This window comes from Bos indicus x Bos taurus, chromosome 21, assembly GCF_003369695.1.
Source record: "Bos indicus x Bos taurus breed Angus x Brahman F1 hybrid chromosome 21, Bos_hybrid_MaternalHap_v2.0, whole genome shotgun sequence".
In the NCBI taxonomy this organism is placed as follows: domain Eukaryota; kingdom Metazoa; phylum Chordata; class Mammalia; order Artiodactyla; family Bovidae; genus Bos; species Bos indicus x Bos taurus.
The window spans coordinates 46428604-46449132 of NC_040096.1; the positions used below are offsets into that span (position 1 = coordinate 46428604).

The 20529-nt window shown below is 36.1% G+C and overlaps 1 protein-coding gene across 6 annotated transcripts; it reads right to left on the reverse strand.

The window, feature by feature from the left end:
- Nucleotides 1-301: 301 nt before the first annotated feature.
- MBIP (MAP3K12 binding inhibitory protein 1) lies at nt 302-19269 on the reverse strand. 6 transcript variants are annotated; one of them, XM_027520875.1, is made up of 10 exons: nt 19074-19268; nt 15352-15471; nt 13386-13610; nt 13201-13297; nt 10758-10823; nt 10379-10531; nt 7770-7867; nt 2621-2659; nt 2448-2530; nt 742-828 (listed from the first exon to the last, which is right to left on the reverse strand). In XM_027520875.1, exons 1-9 carry the CDS (start codon nt 19200-19202, stop codon nt 2483-2485), a joined length of 975 nt encoding a protein of 324 aa, XP_027376676.1. In that variant the 5' UTR covers nt 19203-19268; the 3' UTR covers nt 742-828; nt 2448-2482. The 6 variants fall into 6 exon arrangements, with proteins under 6 accessions (XP_027376673.1, XP_027376674.1, XP_027376678.1 ...); XM_027520874.1 differs by having other exon boundaries at nt 743-831; XM_027520872.1 differs by lacking the exon at nt 2448-2530 and having other exon boundaries at nt 302-831.
- Between the last annotated feature and the right edge of the window lie 1260 nt (nt 19270-20529).

Genomic DNA, 20529 nt, shown 5'->3' on the forward strand with positions numbered 1-20529 from the left:
CGGAAGAGCCTGGTGGGCTGCAGTCCATGGGGTCGCTAAGAGTCAGACACGACTGAAGCGACTTCACTTTCACTTTTCACTTTCATGCATTGGAGAAGGAAATGGCAACCCACTCCAGTGTTCTTGCCTGGAGAATCCCAGGGACGGGGGAGCCTGGTGGGCTGCTGTCTATGGGGTCGCACAGAGTCGGACATGACTGAAGCGACTTAGCAGCAGCAGCACCACCTGGGAAGCCCCTAAAAGGTTTGATCTATTTATTTAGATTAAATTGACACTTGGAAAAGAATATATGCACTTAAAATTCATTTCAAACTTTTATTGAATGCCTATTATGTACAAATTACTGTTTTAAACTAAAACTGGTTAACATCAATGTTAAAAATATAAAGTCTTCTTAAACATCACTATTCAAAATAAACCTTTCTGTGATAAACACACATGCACACAAAGATGTACTTTCTAATTAAGGTTTTCAATTTTCAAAATACCTCCTTTAAAACAGAAGGGAATAAATTCCAACAATGCTACTTTCAACGCATTAACTATCTTAAAGTATACTGGAATATTTAAAGACTGCTTGCTGCAAAGTGGACTCACATGAAAATGAACCTTGATTTCAGAGGTAAGTCTACTATTAATAAAAACGCTGCAATTAATTAAATGGATATGTAAGTTACACATATCTAAAAAAAATAAAATGACAATGAGAATGAGAGGAGCTTTTCATGGAAGGTGACGTGTTGCCATGGATTCTGTTTCTCTTGATTTTCTGAGCAGAGCTTGTTTGAGGGCACTAATTTTCTCATCAAGTTCAGCCAGTGAATAGTTCTGCTGTAAACAATAACATAAATTGCTGAGTAAGACTTTTAATGCAGGTAAAGTGCTAAATGTACTATAAATACATAAAATATCCAAAAGCATGGTAAATAACTTTTCTCATGAGAATAATTTTTAAATTGAACCATATATGTTGACTATGCTATAAATTTAAAGACATAAGACAACAAGGCTTAAGTATTTCTTTCTTTTGATTTTCTAATGACTAAGCTATCTTGGACCTTTTATACTTTGAAAGGGTCATAAAAACATTTTTTCAACTGCCTATTCTCATAGTCAATAGTTAAAAAAAAAAAAAAGTTTAATTGCTTAAAGTAACTGGGAATTCTCTTTTAATAGCCAAGGTAGTTGACTGCAGTTAATCTGAAAAAAAAAAAGGGGGGGACATTCAAATTTCAAAGTTTTACAATTAAAAATAGAAGGAGATCAAGATTGCAAAGGAGGTGGAGCTCACCTCTGCAAACAATCAAAATATACATGTGGAAAAACTATCACAGAAAATTAACTTGAAATGGCAGAATTATACAACCAAAGCTGCAAGGAAGATCTCTACGAAACCAGGTAATACAGAAAAACCAAACATCAGGTCAGGACTTGTGCCCCTGGGATGGATATGTAAGGCAGAGAAGGTTTCCAAGGGAGGAACGCTGGCATTGGGGAGGGAGCAAGCAGGCTAAGCCATAATCTGGGAATTCCAGTCCTGGGGTCCTGCACAGGGGCGACAAGTCCCCACGCCTGCTGGGAAATCCACTGCGACAGACGGAAGGGCTGGTGAAGCCCAGACTCTATGGGGAGGAGCGCTTGTGCTGGCTTCCCGATAATCAGGGTGCAGAGAGCCTTACACTGGCAGATGCTGCCTTGCTAGATCTCTCATTCTAAAGGGGTGAACACCGCCAGCCTTGTTCACTCCATACCACAGCCTGCGCGATCTGGGCCAAACACACACTGGGGAAAGACCCTGTTCAGCTACGCAGAAACAGAAAAGGGTGCCAAGAGTATGATCGGGGTGGGAAGGAGGTGGCCACTGTCAGAGCACTCAGGAACACGGTGGTTTGTCTCCCAGTATGAGTCCAGCATGTCCACTCCACACTGCAGCTTAGAGGAGCTTTGGGCACTAACAGAAGAGCCACAGAGGAAGCCCAAATCCTGGACAGCAGAGCAGCCACCTCAGTTCCTACAATCACCATGCTCTGGCCTCCTCCATACCTTTGCACTAGATCTGGGACAAATACAAAAATAAGCCACAATAAAGGCTTCTGTGTATGAAATAAGCTACACTGATATACTACACAGCACATGGAATAGAACCAATATTTTATAATAACTAAGTGGAGTATAACCTGTAAAAAATAATTTATTAAATGTTGAAATGATAATATTGGATGAACATGAATTTTTAAAGATTCAATTAATACAGTAGTACTGTGAACAGGGGTGGACTAAAGTCAACTTTGCTAGACACCTTTTTTGACTTAGATGCTAATTAGCCGTATCTGCAGAAGGAAAGCAGATGAGATTTAAACTGAACATTTATTATTTTTCAGCATTTTGTAATCGACACTTTCTTCTACAGTTAACATCTGGATAAATTTTAATAATAGTTATCTGACCCTTCTGAGTCACTCCATGTCCTTAAAATGACACATTAATTTATGTTGCCCTTTTCTTCCAGTCCTAAATCCCAGGATATGACCTAAAAGCAACCACAGTAGAAACTTTTATTAACAAGAAAGGTATAAAACCAAACTATTTCAGAAACCAAAATAAAAATATAGTAACTTACTTGAGATGGTTGAACTTTTCTTCTTTTTCCAGAAAAGTTCTAGATTAAAAGTAAAAAAAAAAAAAAGTAATCAATACTTAGAAAATCTAAATAATTTTTCTTTATAGAAGAGTGAACAAAATAAGGAGAACCCTGGCAGAAATAAAGCCCACAAACTCACTGAGCACTATCTGTAACTGACACCTGCTTTTTTCTACTTTGGAAGTTACCCTCCAAAGATGGTATTAAAAGTATAAGCGGTAATGTCAGAACATGCTTGTCCCTGGCTATACACAACTATACTTTAGCCGTTAATTTCCACCTTGTATTGAGGCCTAGTGATTGTGGTAAGAGGAGCTCTGTGGATCTTCTACTTCGTTTCCTTTCTTAGAACATTCCTATCCCAGGATATTGAACAGGTAAGGCAGCAATAGTCAGAGAGAAACAGAATGTGGAATACCAGGCAGCAGGGTGAAAATAGTCAAACACACCCTTGACTATAATGGGCACTGTCTGCGTGACTCAGGGGACTAACGATTCCACCCCACTGGTCATCAGTGACCACAACAGGCAAGGGCCTCGTTCTGGCCAGCAATTAAGGAGAGGTCAGCTGGGAATTAGGGAAGAGCTTCTGCAGAAAACTTCCTCACTTCTAAGAGAAAGCCATCTAGGAGGCAGTTCTTCTGGACGCTGTTGTCATCTGGACAGGACACCAGAAAACACGGTAGGTAGCTATCTTACCATCTGCCTGGGGAAAAAGTCAGCACCAAGCAGAGCTGAGACGGGAAAGAGCTCAGTTCTTTGACAGTCATGATTTAGCCCAATAAATCAATTTACCGTGAAGACTGCATTACTGTTGAACTTCCTGTGTTATAAGATTATTTTCATACTGTTTAAGTCAGTTTGAGTATAAATTTCTATTACTTGAAGCTAATAACATTTTCACCAACATACTGCTGTGTGGTTTTTTAAACCCTGATCTAATAAATGATTGCTTGACTTTGTTCTTAGTTTCACAGACCTACGAGGCCTTGAATGGCAAATTATATTAGTACATTAGTACATCTGACAAAGAAATGTCAACACAGGCAGTAAAATTTTCTCGTGAACATCTGCAACCACGAAGATTTAAAGCTGTTTTCAAAGAATACTGAGGTATGCCTCTTGTGAGTAGTTTCTAGCAAGTGGGAAATCAGTAAGTGTTAGAATAAATATGGAAGTGCCTACATAAACACGCATCTTCCTGTGCCAAACTGAGCAGGATACTGTGGTGGGGCTTATGGGCAGGTAAGGGCTCAATTTTTAATTTGGTCCCCACCCAGTCTCAAACCTTCCCAAGAGGTGGCTTTTGACACAGCAATGAAAACACACTTCCCCTTGTTTTCCTAACAGCTTAACCTGTAAAATATGGCAAGTTTCCATGTCATTGAGCAATCAGATTAATGTATCATGAAACCAAAGTGAGAAGTATCAGAATAAGGCCATCAGTGGTTCAATGACTTAAAAGAAACCCACGCTCTGAGGAAACTTATTGGTAAGCAGACCTCTTTCATGACCAACCCCTTTCTTTACTTCTAATCTGTTGTAAAGGGTAACCGATTGTCAAGGGTGACAGGGGAGTGCCTTAAATGTTTCGTCCCTTCTAGTCCCACTGCCCTGTTTCAGACCTTCATTTCTCCCTGCTGTGGGCAATGATATGTTTCTGAACTTTGACTCCAAACTCTAACTCATGCTTTCACAATGCCACCAGACAGAAACCCATTCAAGGTTTCTCTTTCTCAAAAACTTAATTAACTCAGTGCTCCCTTCTCCCCACGCTTCCCTTTAGAACCAGGACTTAACCATTATGGACTAGAGTTATGATTCCATCTAATCAGTGCTTTCAAACAAAGTCAACATCCCTTTAAAAATCCAATAGCTAATTATCAGCCAAGTCCTATCCATTCATTTGCACATTTATGTAATGCCTACTAGATTCTGCGTTCAAAGATGAACAAGACAGTTCCTGCCCTTCAGAGGCTAAAAATTTAGTGTGAAAAACAGACACATAAACATGTAAGTGATAAATGCTATCAAATGAACAAAGTGCTATGGAAATATACTCGTGAAGAATGTTATACTTACCGTTTTCCAGGGTCATAATTTAAAAATCAGTAAGTAATTATCTGGACATACTCATAAAGATTGTACCTCTTAAATGGTCTGTTAAGCAATGCACTCAAAAATTTTAAAACCTTACTACCTTCAAATTTTTCCACGTTGAATGTGAAGGGTAAAGATCTTTAGAACTACCACATTAAAAGTTTAAACATATACTAATCTTTGTTGTAATTCCTGCTTTATATACATTAACTTTTTTTGAGTTTATGTGTGTTTCATAAATGAAAAAAACTTTACATAAGCTACTTTTTTTTTAGGAACCAAACATAATTTATATCATTTTTCTGTTTATGTTTCCCTTTTCATATGCTGTGCTGCACGGTTACCCATGATAATCTCATCCAACTGTGTTTAGAATTTACCTACATGTGAATCTGGATTAGATACATTTCATTTAAAAACTTTTCATAAATTTGATTTCTAACAAAAGTTCAATCCTTAGGAAATTTAATGGGTTCAATATTACTTCCTACCATTGGAAGCTAGAAGACTGCTACATATCTAGTCTATTCTTCAAGAGTCTACAGAAAAGACATGTAAAATTATGCAACTGCCATTATGAGTACTCTCAGCAAGAGGAAAGTAAGACTGGTGAATAATGTGCGAGGTCATTTGCAGGATGTGTATCAATCTCTCACACACAACGACAGCTCTAGAGCTGGTTCCATTCTGAGAAAGGAATGCAGCTCCTATAGCTGGGACATTCCTCTGTTATGGAAGAGTGGGTATGAAATCTTTGCCTTTGAGTCTGTACCATACATATTCAGAGGCCTTAAGGACAAAACCAGTTTGTTTAAACACTTCAGTGTTTTGTGCTTGTAGCTCACTATTAACTTGGATATGTCATTTCAAATACTAATCCAGAAATGATCCCTCTAATCAAATACATGTTTAATATATTTGGAAAAAAAATTTTTAAAGCACTAGTTTTATTACAAGTATGACAACCCAACACATACAGGCCAATCCTGTTGACATTTATAATACTTCCTGCGTCTGAAGTTAGTTTCAGACTTCAGGCCTCTGACAGTCTCAATGTTCTTACCCATTCTACCTATCACGTCTATATTGTCTCTCCCAATTATATCAAGTATTAAGTCCTACCTACATCTTCAAAAGTTTACCTGATACTTCTAACTGCATATCCTGCTGATTGTAAGTCCACATTTCCTCCCAAAATATCTCCTCCTCCAGATTTTATTTCTACCAATGATAGTATTATTTTTCTAACCAAAGACTAGACTCATTCTGGCTATACAATCAATTATCAATCTTTGCCAACCTTTCTTTCCTACTGTCAGTGGCACTAATCTTTTCTATTCTTGCTCTCATGTCCTTGTTTCAGGATCGCACTTCACATTTAAGCTGATATAATACTGTCTTCTTTAGTCTCTCCCTTTTCATATATCTTATAGAGTAGTATCAGATGAATCTTCTACCATTTGCACAAGTCTTTTCCCTGCTCAAAAATTCTCACAGCATTTAAACCTTAAATTTCTTTTAAGGTCTTCTACAATCTATCTCTACCTCTTTAACCAAACGTTCTACCCCGTGTATAAAGAATCCCCCAAAATAAGATTATGATTTGAAGGGGTTGTCCTTTTGTTAATTAAATTTAGTAACAGAGCTATGTTAAGCTTTTAAAATCCAGATCAGAGAGAAAAAAGATTGAAGGGCCAAGATCCACTGAAGGTATGTAATTCTATAATACTCTCTTATAAGATGAGTTCTATTGTTAACAAGAATTATATTAACAAGATATGAAACTCAACTAGAAAAAATAACCTGCCTAAGGATTTCTTAGTGAAGGCAGCTTGAATGGGGAAAACTTATGGTGTGTTACTGTAGGAAAAGGCATACAATCTCTATGAAGTTTCCTAGGAAGAGGCAAAGGAAAATCCTCAAGATGGAAAGGCCTTTGCATTTATGTAGAACCACCAACAAATCTCAAATTAGAGGAGAAGGCCAGAGGAGTTGTACGACTTACCCGTGTTTATACAGCTACCTCTAAATGGTTTCTGAAATTAAATAAATGCTCATGTTTACTGAGGTTTTACCTTGCGCTACACAGCATGCTAGGTGCCTGACTGGCATTATCTCATTTAATCCCTGCTTCAGCCCTCAGTACTTTAATCAGCCTCATTTTATATTGGAGGTAAGTAAATCACTAAAACTCTCTAAATTATTGAGCTTTAAGATTCACTGCTCACTTTGGTTATTTGACTTACCTTCTTCATCTGGAAATATTCCTTTTTTGTACCTTACCCTAATACCAACTTGAAACTTTGGAAAGATCGCTGTTATTCCTAAAATAATCCTGTTTTCACCAGTGACTTATAATGATCCATGCTAATTGAGTTATTTTACATAATATTTCAGAAATAAGAGTTTTAGTAAATTTAAAACTTTAGTTCACTTTTACGTTAGTTCTTTCGAATATGGCATTGCTTTAAAACACACACACACACACACACCCCCAAAGCCCCAGAAAAGGCAGGTGTTATGTATAATCACCCCAGAAGACTGAGGAAAATAACACAATGAGCCCAGGATCAGTTGTCTGAAACATGCTAATATGACAAAGATACTTATCAGCACAGATTGTTTTTTAGTGTTCTTGGAAAAGGAGAAAAATGAAGACTAGTCTTTCAGAAAGTCTGCAGAGAGAGGGATTAAAGAGGCAGAGGGATAATGGAGAATAAGGCCCCAGAGGAAGCCTCTGTTTTACAAGACAGCAAGTTCAGAGCAATAGGGCTATTCAGGCTTATTATGCCACAAAAAAAAGGCTTGAATTTGGGTAATGTGCCATGACATAACTCTTCAAAAAAATTATGTCCATAATACAACATTAAAAATCTCAATCTTTAAAGAACTAGGTAACTCTTTACTCAGAACTATGTTCATTCATCACTGAACTATTAAAAGTTTTTTGCACACAGATCTATGAGTGAATTGTTACATGATAATCCTAAAATAACACTTATTTTTTCTTAAAGATACTTATACTTACTACAGATTGAAAATATTCAGGAGAGATGCCTTCTAATTCAAGGATTTTGTCCTCAAGTTTTTTAATTCTCTGATAAATGTCTCTTGGCACTGGACCGCCTAAATACATGAAAAGAAACTGAGACATTACTGGATAATTCTTACGGTTTTATCCTTAAAATACCATGCAAAGACACTTATGCAAAAGAATGGGAACTATTTAAACTTAAGAAAATAAATTAACAGGAGTAAAACAGAATGAAATCTTTAGCAAACATTTTCATATTATACACTATGGGATATATTATTGTACCACACTTCTCCCCAAAGCCCCATTTATGCTTCCTATGTGGCTAGGCATGTTGTTTTATGTTAAGTTCATCTGATAAAGATATTTAATAGTTCCCATACAGAACAACTTGTATCTCTGACAGACTCTGATACTTACTTAGGAGGAGAAAAATGCACAGTGACAACTGACAATTCAGTGGTCGCAATATGTCATATTTTCTTCAATTTAAACTTCTCCTTACATGCCGTATTTTCTCCTTTAACTCAGAAGGACTTTTTATAAAAAAGAGCTTTACCATAATTCTTAACTAACTTTCTAGGGAGTGGACTGGTAAAATTAAGGTTACTGAGATTTCAAGGTTATGATTATATCCCAAGTTCTTCCATTCCTCAGCACCCTCCAGTGCAAACATTCTGGTCAAAAGCACCACCTCTCCCTGGATTATCATAACCTCCAAATTGGTCTAGTTGATTCTGCCTTGCATGCCTCAAGTCTGTTTACAACACAGCTGCCAATGATCCTTTAAAAATGTAATTCAGATAGTGTTAGTTCTCTGCTCAAAACCTTTCAACACCTTCACACCTCACTCACATTAAAAAAAAAAAAAAACCTTTACAGTAGTCTACAAGGTCCTATACAATCTGGACACTGTCCCCACATACCATTCCAGCTATCTGACCTTTTTCTGTTATTCAACTAGGCCAAATACTCTTACAACTTCAGCACTCGTGGTTCTCTCTACCTCTGTATTCACAAGGCTAACTCTTGCCAACTTCAGGTCTTGGCTCAAAAGTTACCGTATCAGTAAGGCCTTCTCTGACCACTCTTTAAAAAATACCAGAGCTGCCACCTCCCCCTACCCAACACTCCCTCCCTTATTTTTCTCTAAACCCACTGACGTTCTATATATTTTGCTCATATATTGCCTGTTTCTTCACTCTAATAATATAGGCTCTAAGAAGGCAAAATTTTTTGTTTTGTTTATTGGGTATGGCTGTGCAGCCTGTGCACTGCACAAACCTAGGAAGCATCAGTTCACAGACTGCACAGGTACTCAATATGTACTGCATGAATAAATACCTTTGATAGTCATTATGCAATTAAGAATATTCACATCCAAAGTATCAACTTGTTAAATACAAAAACTCTAGAAATATGTTTTTTTCGGAAAACTAGTTTTTAGGAGCTTGGTTTTTCCTGCTCTTGAATAAAGGAAAATGAATAACTTACTCATCTGACTTTGCTCCTGCTGCTCCCTTTCGCTAGAATGTCCTCTGCTGCACCTCTGCACCTTTCAAGAACCAGTTCAAGCTTCACTGGGTCAACAAAGCACTGCCTGAATCTCTTCACAAAGAGGCTCCTTGAGCCCCACCATAATCTTCCTTTAACATCCCCCGTCACTATAAATCTTTCTTCCACAGATTATGAAGTCCTCGAAGCCAGGAACTGTGATTACATCGTCTCAGTTATCCCTCCTGTCTAAAACAGTGCTTTGCATATAGTAGGCATTCAACAGGTACTTCTCAAAATTAGCTACTGGATACTATTAGATTTAATAAACCAGTCAATCCTATTATACAGTTGTAGTTTTAGTTAGTTCTGGGAGAATTCATTTTAATGCTTATCTCTTATTATCCTCAATGGTTTACTCATTCTCTTATTATCTTCTACCTCCATCCACAAACACACCAGCTAGACTGGATTTAGAAATTCCCCGAACCGTATTTTGTGCCTCTGTGCATAATGATATTTATAAGATAGAACTGACAGGATCTGATGACTAAATGGGGAAGGATACTGAGGCTTTATAGCCAGTTAAGTTCTAGGTTTGATTTCCTGTTTCCACTTACTACATTGGGCTTGCTGCTTGAGTTCCCAGAACTTCAGTTTCTTTTTCTGAAAGGGTAATAGCACCAACACCTCACAAGGTAGCTAAATATTAAGTGAACTGATATACGTATAATACTTTCAGAGTGACTGGCACTTAATAAATGTTAGTCACTTCCCCAATGGCATGTCTTTATTTATATGCTTGTCTTCCCTGGAAAATCTTAAAGGACTAGGGTCACACCTTTTAATACTTTGTACCTAGCACGGTGATAAGAATGAGAGAGATGGTCATGAAATTGATGGAAGTGTAAGGGGAGGAAGAGGAACACAACCACATGAACTGTGAACTCCTTAGGAGTAGGGACTATGCTTTCTTCACTTTTCTACCCATCAGAACAATGCTTTGTACATGACAAACCCTCAATGAAAATTTGGTGAATAAATGAATTGGAATTCCTTTAACCACTTCCAAAGGTCCACTACAGGGCACTGCCAGGCACTCTGCTTACCTGTTTGCAATCGCAAGTGAGCCTCAATATTCTGCAGTCGTTCTTCTACAGCCTGATTACCACAATCTCGGAGCATGCTGTTAGGGTTATGGCCCGACCCCGGAATTCCTTCAGATCTAGTCTGTGGTCCATATGTATTCACAACTCTAGAAACTAAGTTCAAAAACTTTGAGTCTACTAAATTTACATTTCAAAACTCATAAACTCTCTCTCCCAAATAGTACTGTACGTTCTTTTCATACCACAAGTAGGAAGAAAGGCAAGATTTTTTTTAATAAATAAAATAAAATTTTATAGGAAAGTAATTTCTATTCCATTTTGCTTATAATTAAGAATAAGCGTCTGTCAATGATGAAAATATTATGTGGTGGATACTTACCTTTTACATGACTTTTAAACCCAGGGTAAGGAGTAAAAATCGCATCAGTTCTTGCACAACTATTTTCTAAGAAGAATTTAGATGAGTATAAGTTTAAGTATATTCTTAACTACAAATGTACATTTTGATAACCCTTCAATAATGCATATATTACTCATACGCATAATCAGAGAACATCTAATCTTATCTAATGTCTGATTTATATACAGAAAAGTCCTCAACATTCAGTGGCATAATTTAATTTTTAACAAATACCAACATTCCTAAAGACCATCTGTGTCTTTGGAGAAAATAATTTATATATTATAGAAAGTTAAAAATGTGTAATCTAAAGAGATATTCAATTTCAACATAGAAATAGGCAAAGCTCAGTTTTTTACTGAAATATAAAAAATACAGCATATAAAAAATACAGCATTTGTGACATTGCTTGCTCATCTAATTAGGGAACATCAAATATAAAAGATTATGCATTTAATACATTTGTATTTCAGAATACCACACAAAAAGACCTTGAAATCTACAACACATACTTTTACACTTGCCTAGATTTTCGATGCTCATTTTTTTAAAATCCCTAAACACAAAAGCTATCTATATCTTTCCTGACTATCCCTTTCAGAAAACACAATTTTAAGAAGGATACCATGTGAAAATTTGTTGCAAATTTTTTCTAAATGGAAAAGTATAATTTCTTTCAAGTTAGATATCAACAAATAAATTAGGGGGAAAGTTGGAATGATATTACTATATAAACAAAATAATCTTTAAAATGATGTTAAGTAAAACCATGTACTGCAGTAAAAATCCTAAAAAATTCTCCTTGATTATTTTATAATAAAAATGGATGGTAAAAGATACTGAAAGAAAGTTCTTTTCCCTAGGGAATCTGACTTTTAAAAAAAGCTAATGTATGTATGTTGGTCAACTGAGAGGTCCTGAAAGGAACACATTACAATACATCTGAATTTTTTCAGTCTAAATTTCCTTGAGATAGTTCTGCTGACACAAACCGTGGGAATAAAATTCCAAATTTGCTTATCTTTTATATATAGATACCAGACAGAGTCATTTTCTTTTTCTTTTTGAAACCTCAAAATATGTTTAAAGGGCCATCACCTCTCCATTCTCTTTCTACCATTTCATGGGGCTAAGGGTTAAAAAAAAGAAGCTATCATCCATTCCAGAGCTATATTCCAAATACATAGATTAACTGACCCATTAGAGAGAAATTCAGCATGGTGTGAAGACATTGAATGTATGAGTGCTAGTCACTCTCCACAGCAATTCTTCCCAGCACTGTTTGGAAGCCAGCAAGGGATTGAATGGGCCAAGGAATCCTGCTGAGCATTTCAATTCTTGTCAATTTCTATCCCCTGGTGGTTTATAATAATAGAGTTAGCAGGGAGAGCAGAGGAATAACATTAGTGACACATGTGCTTGCTCCCTCAACAAACCCTTGCTCATGGGTTGCCTGCAGTTTGATTGTCGTACCTGAGATTTTGCCACTGCCGCACCTGTTCTGAAAAGCTAACAGTAAAATATACCAAATCTAGAGATACGCGTGTATAATGTGAATAACAGGAAAGGCTGAATTTAGGACCCACCTTGAGCCTATTATTACTTCATTATGAAGAGAATCAGTGCACCAATGTGGTATGAGTCAATTCTAGGTTCATCTGACAATTCAGTATTCGTAATAATTAGTCAAGAGATATTAGAGGCAACAAGAAAATGCCTCATCCCAATTAGGAACGCTTCTCCACAATTTTTTCTAAGAACTACTTGTTCTGATTATTACTATGATGCCTGAATATGATCTATGCCAGTGCTTTGCAATTTTGTATTCTGCAGCATACCTGCAGATCTGTAAATACACTATAGCATCATGTGAAGAGGAAAGGAGATTCTGATGAAAAACAGCAAACGTATGCACAGTATGAAAGAAACGAAAGAAGCATAAGATACCACAGTCTTGATGACAAATTGGTTTTATCATGACATAAAACCTTCCAAACAGCTAAGGAGCAGTGAGAAAACTGCTCCCTCTTGAGGAGTATGAACTTTACTAAGTTTAACTTCATGTATTAATATCATAATTTCATAAGTACCTTTAGACTTAAAATTTATGTAGCTCAGCTCCTTACTAGTGTGACTAAGCAACCCTGTCATCCATACGTTATCTTCATTTCCTAAAGGAACTTTAAAACAATCTCTTCACCTGTGGTAAACATTTGCCTTTTCACGTTAGCATCTGATTTCTGTATAACCAAAATGAAAACCATTTTGCAATACATTCTATTATTAAACAGAAGAAAATTTTGCTGTCTTAGTTTCCAAATAAACCTGTGAAATAATTAAACTGTGTTCTTAATGTTATCCATTAAAAAAAAAAAAAGATCATTAAAATCCTAAATAAAACTAACTTCTTCTAGGTAGTTACCTTGATTACAGTCAATAACATTGCAAAATTCCCTGACGTTGTTTTCATTGATTTCAGCTTGCTTTCTTTCAATAAATGCAGATATTCGTCTGTCAATCTGCAAACAATAAGTATATGCATCTTAATTCAAACATAGTAAAATTTAAAAAAATACTCCCTTGGCCCCCCAAAACCCAACTTCTTACTTCTGCTTTTCCGGCCTTTATCTGAACTACTTCTGGATCAAAATGGACCTGTGTCTTTTTCACATCTCCTAAATCACTGTCTTTGTGCTTTTCTTCCTCTTCCAGGTCTCCAATGGGAAAGTTGGCATTTACTTCATTCTTGTTCCCTGTTTCTGTTTTTCCTATTTCTTCAGCAACAGTTGTATTCTCCTCTTTAATCAGAGGCTGAAGTTTTGCTAAAAAAGGCTGAGAAAAACACAATTCCATCTGCTGAGGTTCAAACTGATCAAAATTAATCACATTTACCATATTTATATAAATTTCAGCTAAGTAAAAGCAATATTCAGTATCAATTAACTAAATATAGAAGGTTGGCATCATACATAGATCTGACGACATGTAAGTGTTTTTGCTGTTCTCTATTATTGTGACCAATATCACTTGCTATAAATCTATTTAAAGAAAAAAGGAAAGAAGAGAAAGAAAACCTGAGGAAATTTAAAATTTTCTTTGAGGGAATCATTCTGTCACTCATCTTTTATTTTGTGCCAAATCAAAGCTTCAGCCTCTGGCACCAATGCCACTTAATTAACATGTCATTCAAATGCCTCCTCAGAACACTAAGGCTTAGTATTTTTCCTCCTTAACACAAGAGCCAGTGCTCTCACTCAGCAAAGCCCTGCATTAGCACTGTATCACTGGAGATTCTCCACTTGAAACTGCAGTTGGCCAAAGTGAATGAGAGAGCATAGACATGAAATATATAGGTGTTATGCTGAGTGAACACTCAGGCTTTTCCTGACATGACATCTTCTTGGGTCATGAATTTACATTTTTAAAAAGAAAATGAACAAGGGAAAAAAAAAAAAAAAACTACCAAGAGCCATAGCTGAAAGAGGTAGATGCCTACAATACTAGTGGGGAATACAACTCTATCATATAAATTATACTACCATCCCCTCCAACACACACACAAAACTAGGCCTCCACTGAGTCCTACAGCTCACTGCTTCCACCCTCAAAACTATGGTTAACTATTACTTTTAACATGAAACAGTTAAAATTTCCCATAAAGTCATTGAATAGAGGGCTGAAAATTGTCTACTCCACTAATCAAAACATACCAACACTTGTCAAAGTTCCAGTTATTTTTTCATACCACAATTTTGCTTCCTTTGTCTGCTATACCAAAAGTTCTTCTGAATCCTTGTATCTTAATGGCACTAAACTGACCAATCCAAACCTTTATGACACTTCATATTTTATACTTTGACTAGAGATAAACTATAAACTTCTATCAATTATAAATGCAAATATGTTCACGTGGAAACCAGTAAGGTCATAATACTGTTTGGTTATTGAACTGAAATATTAAAAAAAATATAGCAATACTATTATAGAGTAACAATTCAGTGTTGGCTTTTAATATAAAGAATGAATTATTTCAAACTCTTAAGATGATAAAATAGTGACCGGCTACTTACTAATATGAGACATTAATGTCACAGAAATTACTTTCTTTTTAAAAACTATGCTGAAACTGTTTAATTGCAATAGACACTCCAGGATGTGTCATGCTGGGATAATGCCACTTCTTGAACCACTGAAAGCACTCCATGAGCCTCCAAACTCACCCAAGGCATGGAATCATTATCATAGCATGACACACACCTGCCGTGTCTTATTGCTTAATTATAACCCACCATAGATGCAACTGTATTCAATTTTCAGTGCAAGTCTGGAATCGAATAGAATTGCATTCATTCAGTTGTCACACCTACATCAGCCCATTCGGCTATATTCCTGTAACTGTCCTGATCACTATGTAAATTAAAAGATTTGGATCCAATCTGGCTGAAGTAACCTTTTATTAATAACAGTATTAATAAGGTGTTAAGACAGAACCTACAAATACTTCAGTGTACAATTTAGCTACAATTAATTTCTAGTCTCAATATGGAGTTAACATTTTTAACAAGAAATTTACCTGTAAATATAAAACGTGTTGCTCAAGTGCACTAAAGAGAAAAGCGGGCTGGAGTGCCGAGAGGCTCTGGAGCTTGTTCCAATCGATTGTAATTTTCACCACATCGTCTCTGAGGTTAAGCTTTAAAGGGGCAAACCAGCAATATCACAAAAATTACATGATTAAGCTGTACATATGGGACTGTCACAAAAATAAGATTTCTATAGAGTAACATGCCATTTAGTTCAAAGTTCTCAAGTTTTTAATGATACATAAAAGTGCTCTACCTAGTTACCACTCCAAAAAGGCAAGAAAGGTCCAATTCTTAGAAAAAAGCAGATGACATCTCTTAATTCTTTTCTTGGGTCTGTGTAATGGGACCACCTCACAGGCAAAACTATCCAGGAAAGATGAAAAGGTGAGGCTTTTTTTTTTTTTTTTTGATAATTCAGCATCTAAAAACTTTTGGATAGGGGCCAACAAATGCTTGCCCTATTCAAAATCCTACTGCTTCTAGCTAAGAGCATTAAATACAGGGGGGAGGTACATTTATGAAAGTTCTGATTTCAAAATTTCTGCATTTCTTTTTGTTAAATATGTACATAAATACGTAACAAATATATCATTCCTCTGATGTCTTCCGAATCACATTTTCATTGTTTTCAATTTTAATGAATTATTTTTAATTTAAAAATCAACTCATACGTTCATATTCATATATATTAGAAAGTCTGCGGATACGTGGCAGCATATATTTACTTCAAATAAAAATTAAACTATTATTTAGCTGTGGAAATCTGAAATTTAAAAACAAATGCTTTTCCACAATAGTGAAATAAACAGCCAGAGACTGGATGGAAAGGTCAGACTCACTGCTAAACAGTATTTTCTAGTAAAGTATAAGAGTTTATCATACGAAAATGTCTCATAAATTGGCTATGTATGACCTATTATGATAAAATTATATATAGAAAACTACCACAAACCTGAATATAAAATTAATATCAAGATGAGTGAACATTTTAGAGGGAAAGCCTCCATCTTTAGCATTTCAAGTGAATAAAAGTGAATCACTGTAAACATTTTTAGGGACACGTGTGTTATGGCATATATCCTGCATCGCAGGATCAAGTTAACTCTTATTTTTTCAGAAATCATTTATTTAAAATTACTCATGTTTTCTACAAAATAAGGACAAGTGTTCTATTAGTTAGGATCTTATGAACTGTGATTATAATAAAACAAAAAAAATCAATGTACCAAAGAGATCCAAAGTTCCCCAAAAGGCACTATACGAATGAACACTGTATGACCACCCTTTGACAGAAATATTTAAAGTCCATATTAGACAAGTGTAAAGAAGTTTTGTGTAGGATGCACTGGCAAAAATTAGTTTGTTATTTTAACTAAGGTTTTATATTAAGATAACCATATTAATCTTAATTTCTATTTTTAATGCTTATAAAGGTTTCCTTAGACAACAGTTTATGCATGGAAGTAACCCATCACTGTACTTTTACAGTTCTGAAGGAATCTATAGTTGATTATAACAAATTTACAAATACAGTTTGGGGATAACGCAGGCAAATCCTCAACCAAAGCAAAGCATCAAATTTTCTAGAGAAAATAACTTACAGAAATTAAATTGAATGTCTGGATTATAGTCTCATTTCAATTTATCAGAATTACGTAAGCTTTCAAGTGCAAGATACTCAGTCTTTGAAGAAACCACGTTAACAATGTCACAAATTAACTTTAAAACTATCCCCAATACATCCAACTATTATTCAACAAATTCCCTATTAGTAATATATGAATTCTGTGACTTGTAACCATTCAATCAAAAAGGTATTAGTCTGTCATTAATATGGACTATTTAAAATACACATTTCAGTAAAAACTTTATTACACTAATATAAAAATCCAAGTTAACAATAAATATTTCTTCAGCTTGGTAAAACGCAGCAACCAGAGGCAAAATCAGTATTCAATAAATTCAAAATCTGGGCTAGAAAAATTTTAACATCTGATTTTATGTTTCCTATTGAGGAGAGCTAATAACACAATGATACTATATAGAAGGAACTAGGCATTTTACAACATACAATTTTTTAAATTCCTTAATCTTGTTTCAAAAGGAAATACTTATTTCCACCAGGAACAATTTTATAAGTATAGTACTCTGGCTTTCATTATCTTTAACAGTACATCTCAAAATATAAAGAGTATCACCAAACTGGCTAGCATTTAATTGATGAGAGTCTTATTTAGTCTTATTTTATGGTCCCTTTACTCTGTCATGAAAACTAACCAAATATTTACTCTAAATATTTTTGACATGTGACATAAGTATATTTTAACATCACTATTTTTACCTACAGAATGTTTAAAATTTTTAAATGAGTTTTAAAAATTCATTATGCAAACTATTTCAAAAGATAGGTTTAAATTAATGTTTTTAAAAAGTATCTCATCAGTGGTGGGGGGGTACTTTTGTAAACTATAGGTGAGTATAAACTTTTTTCATCTTGATATTAGGATTAAAAAAAAGTTCCAATGTCCACGCCATAGAAAGTTCTCAAACTTTTAAACCATTTACAGGTCTTGAGTCTTCAGACTGAAATAATTAACCTAAGTCTTAAAAAATAAATAAATAAAAGTTCTAAGTCCTTGACAAACTAATGAGTTTAAAAGTTATAACTTTTAGCTGACTCTATTAATAATCATCCCATTACTCCAAAATGAATGTTTAACTAAGACCAATGCTCTTTGTAAGTCAGGACAAACACTGAAATTTTTTAAAATACTGAAATAACCTTTTAAAAGACTGATTCACCATCTACCCAAGGCTTTTAAAAATAATTTTCACAAATCAAACACTCTATTTTCAAAAAAGGAAGTTACCGTTATCTTCAACACAAATGCCTAAGTCCAAGATTTTTTTTTTAAAGATTTCTTTTTGAAAGCAGATAAACGTATTTTCAAGCTGTTTCTCATTTAAAATTTGCTTTGCATTTACATCAGTGAACAGTGCCTTCAGTGTAAGGAGTATCTTTATTTAAGCTCCATTTTATTATGACATTTCTACAAAAGCTATCTACCAGCCAGTTAAACTAATAAATAGTTGAATTACAAGTTAAACAACTTGTGATGCAAGCTGTATAGACCAAGGGTAACTCAGCCAACTTTATGCTAGAAACAGTATAGATTATTTTTTTTTTCTCTTCCTCCTCGTTTTAAAGGGGAAGAGATGCAAGCTACGGCCAGAAGGAAAAAAATAAACAAAAGCAAGTGAATCGTAAGAGCAAATCACCCTAAAGAGGCGGAGAGAGCGCTTTTCCAGAAATCTCAGGCCCCACGAACCTATCAATTTCTACAATGAATGAACTGGAAGAAAAACGATCCTGAGGCTCCAGGTGCCTCCCAAACCATCAGAAAAGCTCTTCCGTATCCATTCTCTCCAAGCCTGTTTCTTACTGAGCCGCGTTTATCACTCACACTAGCCTCATTCACTCTTGGTGAGAAGAGCTGCAAATCTAGCCTGTCACCGGTCATGATCTAACCTGCGCGGCCATCCTCACTCAGCCCACAGGCTACCGGGCCCACGCTCCTCCCCCAGCCTCTGCTACTCCAGCCGGGTCCCACACCCTGCAGGCCTCCGGTGCCCCCTGCCTCCGCGCACGGGAAAATGGGGGGAGGGGCAGGCCGCTTCCCAAACCCCTACTCCACAGAACCTCACTCACTTGTCCAGCCAGGTTATGCAAGGAGCGAAAGACTTCGCAGACTATCTCTCGGGAGAGGCTGAGGCTGCAGCTCCGCTCCAGGCCCCTGTCACCGATGGTCGGGCGACTAAGCTCAGCGGCAGCAGCCATGACACTTTCTGAGGCTGCCCCCGCCAGCACCAAAGTGCGCTCACAACCCACCCCTCCCTCATCGCCTCGGTCGCTCCGCGATGATGTCAAAGCACTGCGTCTCTTTTAGACCAAGGCTTTGAGGACCACTGTGTGACTGACAAGCACCTGCGCCAATCAGGTTCCGCTGAGGACCGCGAACGGATGATTGCCGACCTACGTGAGGCTGGCCACATTTCCACTGGAGATTGGAATCGGTATCCAAAGAGGGTTAGCTTCGTGAAGTGTACCTTGACTCACATGTTAGTGATGAGTATTGCTAGAGAAAACTTATAGTTAAATGTGATTTAGTCCCATATTAAAGGTTAAAAATTTTAACACGGCCCTGTAGAGTGGTCTGGAGAAAGATCCCTCATCAGGGATGCAGCGCTGCCAACGCTTATTTGTAAATATTGAGAACTTTTCCATACAGAATTGTCATCACTGGATAGAATATTTTCACCCGTATTCAAATTAACATCACTAATTTTTCATCAGAGGAAGAAGATATAAAACAATAAATTTTATGCCTCATTTACTATCAAGGGAATAAATATTATTAGATCTGCAAAATAGTTCGGTCAAGTTTTAAAACTGGTGAACCAGTTGTTTTTCTCTGGGTAACAGGATAGAGACACTCATCCTAAAACTGTTTTCAATAAAGGGAAACACTGTCAAGATGATCCCAACAGGAATTTAACCCAAGTAAGCAATCGCATGCAACACAATCTCTGAAATCAGAATATACAAATCTGAATTGAAAATTGACAAAATATTACTTATCAGGTAACTTTGTTAAAAGATGCTTAGTTTGTAGTATTACAGAGTCTAACATTAAAAAGTCTGTCCTATGCAATTGAAGAAAAAGGTTAGAAAGTTTTTAGTGTTAAAATTTGTTCATAAACACTTGAACAATAAACATTGTCAGTTTAGAGATAAGGGAGGATTTAATGTTCTAATAATCTAATGCCTTTAGAAGAAGCAGAGGTAGAAACGTGCCACAAAGTGTATTCTTCAGTTTTAGAGTAGTCTGAATGAAAGGAAGTGAATGTCTGAATGATGGCATCCGGTCCCATCACTTCCTGGGAAATAGATGGGGAAACAGTGGAACAGTGGCAGACTTTATTTTTCTGGGCTCCAAAATCACTGCAGATGGTGATCGAAGCCATGAAATTAAAAGACCCTTACTCCTTGGAAGGAACGTTATGACCAACCTAGATAGCATATTCAAAAGCAGAGACATTACTTTGTCAACAAAGGTCTGTCTAGTCAAGGCTGTGGTTTTTCCAGTGGTCATGTATGGATGTGA